This window comes from Bos indicus, chromosome 18 (assembly GCF_029378745.1).
Source record: "Bos indicus isolate NIAB-ARS_2022 breed Sahiwal x Tharparkar chromosome 18, NIAB-ARS_B.indTharparkar_mat_pri_1.0, whole genome shotgun sequence".
Classification (NCBI taxonomy): domain Eukaryota; kingdom Metazoa; phylum Chordata; class Mammalia; order Artiodactyla; family Bovidae; genus Bos; species Bos indicus.
In genome coordinates this window covers 56802714-56811155 of record NC_091777.1, presented here as the reverse complement: position 1 = coordinate 56811155, position 8442 = coordinate 56802714, and the positions used below count along the sequence as shown (strand labels likewise).

Below are 8442 nucleotides of genomic sequence, written 5' to 3'. Positions count from 1 at the left end.
TGTATTCATTCAGCATCCATCTTTGGAGCATTTGCTGCACACCAGATCCCAGTCTGGCACAGGGGTTTCAAAAATGGAACCACCCATGAGGGTCCCTGCCCACCCGTGAGGTCATCCTGGCAGGGGCCACATAGTCATGATAAGAAAAACAAATTTCTTTGAGCCTGCATTTCCAATGCATAGCATATACCTGTTACTTGGCATGTTAAACATAAGTGAAACTTAATTGCTTTCTTAGTTTTTTAGGTTGTTTGTTTTTTTTTTTAATCAGAGTTTCCTGGCTGTCAGTGATGGAAAGATTGAAAGACTTTGCCTTTCCATACGGGGGTGTGGGTTCAGTCCATTGTGGGCAGCTAAGATGCCACACGCCTTGCAGCCTAAAAACCAAAATGTAGAACAGAAGCAACATGGTAACAAAAACTTTAAAATTGCTTCATGTCAAAAAATCTTTAAAAAGACTGTAGTTCTAATAATTTCCTCCCACACCCCGAGGGGTCTCGCGCACAAAGCTTTTGAAGAACGCAGGTGGTTGTAATAAGTTGGCACGACAGCCATGCAGGAGGGGTGGTCCTGGTACTCAGGCACCATGGGGAGAATGGCCCCCACCGGCTTCCTGGGGGACCAGGGAGTCCACAGGATTGCAACAGGGCCAGCCGCTGTGACTGGATGCCACCCTGTGATGCCGGCTTCATTGTAACTGCAGTTTCCCTTTCCAGGAAGAAAACACACAGATGCGTTTCCCTGTCAGTGCAGACACAGTGCAGGCTTCTTAAGTTCCTCTTCATTCATTAACATGAAGACAAGTGTGGTGACTAAATTTGGAGTCAGAGGCTTTTAAAAAGGTGAATCTCTCTTCTCAGTAAGTGGTTACAGCATTTCTTCCCCCTATTTAGGGAGAAGAGTAGCAGCTGGGGGTTTATGGTTATGACTGTTCATCTCCCAAGACACCCTCAAACAGCTTATGGCCCATCCCCTTCCCCGGGAGAACGCCCCTGCCTCCTCTGGCACCGCCGGGCATCAAAAAGTCAGTGTTTGAAACATTTCCTGAGGGACAGCAGCCTTGATCTCCAGCGGGAGGTTGAAACATGATCCCCAAGCAGTGGTGTCCCGGCCAGTGTTTTAGCAGCTGGTCCTCCAGGGTCAGAGGTGGCACGTGCCCATTTCCACGGTGTGAATTCTCCCACTGTGGATGATTTCAAGCCACCAGGATGAAGTTGGCAAACACGAATTTGGGAAATGGATGCACACTGTGTAGATAGAACCAGTTTACCTGGAGAGTATATGTGTAATAGTAAAAGGTAATCAAATACTTAAGGGATGGGTTTTGAGTTTTACCCTTGTTTTTAATAAGACTCATTGTAAATATTTTCATCTTTTAATAATGGTTCACAAACCAAAACTGCAAAGAGATCTGCAAATTAAATAGTTCTCGTGAAAAGGTGTGAGCTGGCTCCGGCACACCACTGCTCCCGAGGTTTTCAGTCAACCTTGAAATCGCCTGGGTGCTTTGAAAATCTGCCCTCCTGGGACTTTCTCAGATTCTGCTTCTGCTGCAGGAGCCACAGGTTCAATCCCTGGTCAGGGAAGTTGAGCTGGTGCACAACACAGCCAAAAAAAGCCTCAGTCTTCCTTCAGACCAGCGGCTCTCTGCAGAACGTCCCAGGAACGAGTTGCCTCACCCTCACAAGTCAGGTCTGCTCATGGACACCACCCAGACCTAACTGTCCCGAGCCGCCCCTGGGCCTGTCTGTCCCACAGCCCTCACACACCTCAGCCCTGGTCCCTTTCTTTGGACTCCAGTACCTCACCTGGGCACTGCCCACACCTCACCTCAGACCCATCCTGGTTCAGACGTCCAGAAATGTCCTTGAAGCAGTGATCAGATCTGGTGGGCTTCTCTCCCAGGCTCAGGCCAAGCCTGGGGTCTCATCAGATCCCCCCAACTGTCCCAGTTCTAGGAACACAGACCCCAAATCCACTAAGCTGAAAGTGACAATTAATGACAAGGATAGTATCACTCAGATGCAGTGTGGGCTCTTTGAATGTTGATTCAGCTGTTGTTTTAAAAAAAAACAAACATGTTTTGAGTCAATCAGGGAAGTATAAGCATTGGTTTTATGTCATTTTTTAATGTGATGATAATACTGGAATTTTAGTAAAAATTAATGCATATCTTTCAGAGCAGAGGTTGGCAAACTATGGCCCCACTTCCTGTTTCTGCAAATAAAGTTTTATTGAAACCCAACCCAGCCACACCGATCCATTTACATGTGACTGTGGAAGGATGGAGTTGAGTAGGCCAGGCAGAGACCACAGGGCCCCCAAAGCTTCAAATGTTTATAGAAAAAGTTTGCCAATCCCTGTCTTAAAGAAACACTCTCAAGCATTTACCTCCAAAGAGAGAGTAATGTCAAAGTAATCCAGTGGGGGAGGGAGAGAGTGTAAATGAAATAAGACTAGGCGGTGATCAAGGCACCTGGCTTCATCATCCTAGTCTCTCTATTTTTTGAAATTTCTCATAACAAAAAGCTTTCGAGACAGGAGGGCCTACGCTCCACAGCCTCCCAGCTGCTCCAGCCCCACACCAGGACCCTGGCATCTCCAGTCTAACAGGGGAAACAGGACAGAGCCAGAGCCACTCACCCCGGTTTCACCCTCACCCGACGATGACGTCCGTCCCGGGCTAACCAGAAAGGCCATGGGCACTGAGAGAGCCTGCCAGAGCCAGCCATGCAGTGAGTGCCCCCACAGTAGCCCTGGGGTTCTGGAAACCAGGGAAGGAGGGGCGGGGCGCCCTAGGGGAAGGGACCTCAGGTAAGTCTGTCTGCCTTCCACTCTATGTGCCCCCTGCCCCTCCAGGTCAGGACCCCTGACTCCCTCCTGGGGCCCTTGGCATCCCCCGAGTTGGCCCTGCCCTCCTCTGAGACATGGTGGAAGTTCTAATACTGACTGTGCAGGGTCTTGGGCTTCCCTGATGGCTCAGTGGTAAAGAACGTACCTGCCAATGCAGAAGATGCAGGTTCAACCCCTGGTTGGGAAGATCCCCTGGAGAAGGAAATGACAACCCAGTCCAGTATTCTTGCCTGGGAAATCCCATGCACAGAGGAGCCTGGCAGGCTGTAGTCCATGTGGTCTCAGAGAGTCAGAATGACTGAGCAACTAAAGAACAACTCGGGGTCTTTGTTGACCCAGAGGAAAGAACATATGTGAGGGTCTAGCCCTGTCCCCCGCCCATCACTGTGGCCGCCGTCACTGTTAGCTGTCCTGAGGGGCCATGGAGGCTCCTGGGGGGCGAGAGCCAGGTCTCTGGCTGCTCTGGAGGTGACCTAAACCGGTTAGAACTGTCATCAAGGTTCCAGAAGCAAGTCAAATAAGGTAGGGCTTTCTCCCAAAAGACAATTTTTATCTGAGAGGGTTGACATTGTTTTTAGAAACACCAAAAGCACCTCCAAATCAACTGAAGCAACCGGTACTGGATTTGGTGGGCGGCCTGGTGCGTCTTGTGTCTCCTGCTCACAAGCTTTGGAAACCCAAGCTAACCTAACCCCCATTTTCCTGCCCCTAATTCTCACCCCGAAATCAACCCTAACACCGATCTCTTTGATATTATCAGGAATGACTCTGAGAGGTCCCGTTTCTACCCAAGCAATCCCCAAAAGACTCACAATCTCTTGACCCCAAAGTAACCTGTTCGATCGACTTTTCCCCCTGCCAGGTGTTTCCTGGACCACATCTGGCTGCTCTTGGGCGTTTCACCCAACATCATCCAAGCCCTAGCCCAGTGCTTCCCCCCAGCCTGGGAATGCAGACATCGGTGGGGGTTAAGCCTTGAGGGGCAAAGTGCTGCTGGCATCCAGAGGCCAGTGGTACTCCTCTCACATCCTGCAGTGCATGGGACCACCCCACAAAGATGGTCCCAATGGCCGGCCCGCCCCCAGTCCACGAACCTGAGCTAATAACCAAGTGGTTAAGAACACCGCCTGGACACGCCCAGACATGCCCTGGAGCCCCTTGGCTCCACTGCCTCCACCCTTTCTGTGTCCCTGTTCTTGCCACTTCCTTTGTGGGGCCATCGCTGTGCTGTTTGGCCGTAGAGCAGAGGGGCCTCTGGGCAGGGCACGGGGACCTGAGGTCAGCTGGACTCCCAGCTCTGCGGTTCCCCACGGGGGCCCCCAGTGCAAATGCCCACCCCCGCCCTGCCGGGACAAGCCAGTTCCCTCCCTCAGAGGGCCTGACCAGGTGCCGCTCCCACCCTCCAGGCACTGAAGGGAGCTTGTGGGCTCTGCGACGGGAAGGCCTGCCAGTTCTGGGGCCTTGGGCAGGTCCGGGGGCGCTCCCCGGTCCCTCTGAGCCTCAGATTTCTCCTCTGTCCAGTGCAAAGCTCTGATCACAGACCGGCTCAGAGAGGGGAGAGTCCCTCTTGTTGCCAGTCTCTGCTGACTCGCCCTTGGCTTTGTCTCCGAGGCTCTGTCCAGTTCACTGATTCTGTTTCCTTCTTGGCCACGTCTCTCCACCCACCCGTTTCAGATGCCTTCTGACTCACTCTGCGCACTCCCCAATTCCCTACCTCCACCAGACCACATCCCTCTTTGATTTAAGGTTTGGGTTTTCCCATCAGCTGAAAGGACCCGCTGCCCTCTGCCTTTCCTCCTCACCACCCGCCCGCCTGGTGCTCTCTCCTCCAACCCCAAGAAAAGTCCCCACAATCGCCTCTCCACACCCCCCCACCCCTTCAAGGAACCCATCGTACATCCCTTGGCTAAAGCCCTGAAGCCATGAGCCAGGTGGGGGTTCCTTGGAGGCAGGTCAGCCTCTTCTCCCTGCCTGCAGCTCACCTCTCAGGAGAAGAGCACCCACAGGCAGCGAGTGGCGATGGCCAAAGGCAGGGACAGGCAGAAGAACCCGAGCGGTTTCTCTGAGGTCGCCCCCACCCCCACGCCCTGGCCTGAGTGAAGCGTCACAGTGGTTCCCAGTGCAGGCGCAGGGAGCACTCCCAGTGCAGGGCTGGGGTTTAGGGGTCTTCACTGAATCCCCCTGGGCTCCCCCTGGGCAGCACTCATTGGTATTTCCTAAGAAGCAGCTTTTAGTCCTGACCCCAGGGGCTGTTCCTGGCCCCGACCTGGATTCACTGCCCGTTCCCACCAGTGCCGCAGTGGCCTCCACTTGACAGATGCAGGCCCGAGCCACAAAGAAGGGAAGGCCTTCCCCGAGTGTCCGCTGGCAGGTGCCGGGCTCGGGACCCGGGCAGGCTTGCCCAGAGCTCTCCCTGCTGCCCACGGGTCCCCCTGTTGTGCCCATTTCACTGAGCAGGAAACTGAGGTTCAGAGCGGCCACATGGATAGGAGGGGAGCCAGTGAGGACCCTCCAGGGCACCAAGGTGGCTGACACCCAGGAGGACTCAGGACAGGACTCAGCTGTCCCTGGGAGCATGCTGCCTCAAGGCCAGAAACGCACCCGCCCCCGCCCCCGCCTTGAGAAGGAGGCAGAACAGAGGGCAGGCACAGGGGCCAGCTCAGGGGGACCAGGGGCTCAGAGCGGGCCGGGGGCAGCCCCCGCACTCAGCACGGTCACCTGAGCGTGTACTTGCAGCCGCCCAGCTGCCCCTGAACTATTTGGGGCAAGAGGAAGAAAACAGATTGATGTGCTCCCCCCACCCCCGACCCGCTCCAGCCTTGAGTAGATTCTGAGCATCTGACCGGCAGCCCAGGAACGGAGTTTCATTTCCCACAGCTGGGTTTCCCAAAAGGGAGGGGAGGGCGGGGTGCCGCTGGGTTTAAGGCCAGCGAGGGGGACACGGTGGCAGGCAGATGAGCAGAGGGGCCGGAGGAGAGAGGGGTGCGCCTTGGAGCCCGAGGTGGCAAGGAGGCTGCGGACAGACGGGGCCCCACAGACCCAGACGGGGGACGGGGAGACAGGGCTAGCCGGGCAGAGGCGGGAGTAGCAAGGAGACCAGAGGAGGTGAGACAGAACGCACAGAGAAGAGACAGGCAGGACAGGAGAGCGGCGCTGGGCAGGAGCCAGGAGCCAGCCAGCCCAGGGTTAGGGGACGCACACGGCCCTAGGGGCGAGGGCTGAGGTGGGAGCCGCCAGCCCCCAGCGGGCCAGGCTTGGGGGACGCAGGCTCCTGTCACAGCGGCCTTGCTTCCCCTCCGACCCAGACACATCTCCAACCCAGACACGAGAGTCATGGACCCCTTGGGTAAGTCAGGAGGGGAGGGGGCAGAACCTGCTTTGCTCCAGCAGCCCCTGTCCACACACCTGCCGACCTGCCCACTGACCCTGTCCTCCTGCCCCCAGCCTGGCGCCTCCTCGCCCTGGTCCCCGTCTTCCTCAGCCTGGCGGCCTCCCTGGACTGGCAGACGGCCCACATCTATGACCCCTTCGAGAAATGCATGCACGACCCAGACTACGAGCAGCTGCTCAAAGTCGTGACCTTGGGCCTCAATCGGACCTTGAACCCCCGGAGGGTGGTTGTGGTTGGTGCAGGCGTGGCCGGGTTGGTGGCTGCCAAGGTGCTCAGCGATGCTGGACACAAGGTGAGAAGTGATGCTGGAGGTCTACTTCGAGTCTTTCCTGCTGCAGCTGGGAGTCCTGGGTGGAGGGGTGGGGATGATGGGGGGAGGGGAGAGGGATTTCTGCTTTCCTTGTGGTCTGGGGGTCGGGGGCCTGGAACCCTCTGCAGTAACATGAAACCCAGAGAGACTGCGCGTGTCTGCGCTGAGACCTTTCACTTCCCCTGCCCCACTCTCATCCTAGAATGAAGTCCCTGGAAACCTCCGCCCAGCTCCTGGGGGGGATTTGTGTTGGTGGAGAGGGAAGGAAAGTCCAGACAGGGGAAGTGCCCCCTGAAGTCGCACCACTGTCCCCCTCACTGAATCCAAGAATGAGTATGGGCCGGGCCAATGGCTTTAGTCTGCACAGGGAATCTCCCTACCCCTAAGCTGGGAAGTCCCTCTGAAATCTGCCCAGCAGCCTTCCTGCTGAGTCTGGAAACCAACCGTCACACTGTACATGTTCACTGTGACTTTCTGTTCTCCTGCCAGCCCCTCACCTCCCCATAAAAAAGGGTCCTTCTCTGGTCTCCGTCTATGCTGCTGTGGGGATGGAAGGCGGGGTGCAGGGGGGCTGCCACAGAGTGGGGATGGGGGCCAGTGGGAAGAGCTGGAAGACCTGCTTGCCGCCTCTCCCCAGGTCACCATCCTGGAGGCAGACAGCAGGATTGGGGGCCGCATCCTCACCTACCGCGACCGGAAGACAGGCTGGATTGGGGAACTGGGGGCCATGCGGATGCCCAGCTCACACAGGTGAGGCTGGGCCTGGCAGCCAAGCAGGTGCGAGGCCACCCCAGCCCCGAGCCAAGGCTCAGTGGGATGCTCGGCTCCATCACTGCTCCAATGCCAGCACAGACCAACCCGGACCCTAAACTTGCTGCCCTGGTCAAGTCAGGCCTAGACTCCGCCCCCAAATCTGGCCTCCCGCCTCTAGCCCCACCACCGCACCCCTGAAGCGCCCAGGCCACCGTGTCCAGCCCTTCCAGACCCCCAGCTCTGCCGTCCCCGACCCTGGTCCTTTCCCCACCCCCAGCTCCCACCCCATCCAGCCCACTCTGTCACTATCCCACTTCACCCCCAGTGAAAGCAAGCCCTGAACTCCCGCTCCAAACCCTAACCCTCTGCCTTCCAGCCTTGTTCCCATTTCAGTCCCTGGTCCCTGGCACCGAGGACCCCCAATCTAGCCCATCCCTAAACCCCAAAACCAGCTGCCCCACCTACGCCCTTCCCTTCTCCAAGCCCTGCTGGGGAGAGGGGTCCCCGCCCCCGCCCGACTCTCACAGGCACCTCCACCCCCTCAGGATCCTCCATGAGCTCTGCAAGAGCCTGGGCCTCAACCTGACCAAATTCACCCAGTACGACGAGAACACGTGGACAGAGGTGAACGAGGTGAAGCTGCGTAACTACGTGGTGGAGAAAATGCCTGAGAAGCTAGGCTACAAGCTGAGCCCCAAGGAGAAGGGCCGCTCACCCGAAGAAATCTACCAGATGGCTCTCAACAGGGTAGGCGCATCCGCGAGCCCTGCAGCCCCGTTCCCCTGCCCCGTCCTCCCAGGCCCACATTCCTCCTCCTGACCTGGCTACCGTTTGTTTTCCCATTCCTTCTGGTCTCCCGTCACTGGCTCTTCCGTCTTTAGGTTCCCCTTAATTACTGCTGATCCCCATCTCCCATCCCCTTCTCAGTGGCCTGGACCACCTCAAGGGTGGGCACTTAGTGGAGGTCTTTTCTGTGCCCTGGCACTGCCCAGTTTAGGGAGTCCAGGAAAACATGAGGGGAAGGGTGAGTGTGAGTGAAGGGACACCTTCGGGGAGTTCCCTGGCCACCTGGGAGAAGCCAGGTGGACAGAGAGGGCTGAAATCAGAGGGGCAGGAGGCTTCCAGGATGGGAACA

General features: G+C 56.9%; 1 protein-coding gene across 3 annotated transcripts in view; it reads left to right on the top strand.

Moving 5' to 3' along the window:
* Nucleotides 1-8442, top strand: part of IL4I1 (interleukin 4 induced 1) — a 34325-nt gene that overhangs the window by 23363 nt on the left and 2520 nt on the right. Inside the window, exons 2-6 of one of the 3 annotated variants that reach the window (XM_070771514.1) lie at nt 717-842; nt 2530-2735; nt 6298-6536; nt 7192-7304; nt 7853-8054. In XM_070771514.1, the coding sequence (XP_070627615.1) occupies nt 2699-2735; nt 6298-6536; nt 7192-7304; nt 7853-8054 (591 nt within the window). In that variant the 5' untranslated portion in view covers nt 717-842; nt 2530-2698. Of the gene's footprint in view, nt 1-716; nt 843-2529; nt 2736-5784; nt 6200-6297; nt 6537-7191; nt 7305-7852; nt 8055-8442 lie in introns of those variants that run through there. The other 2 variants (XM_070771515.1, XM_019978685.2) reach the window with 2 other exon arrangements.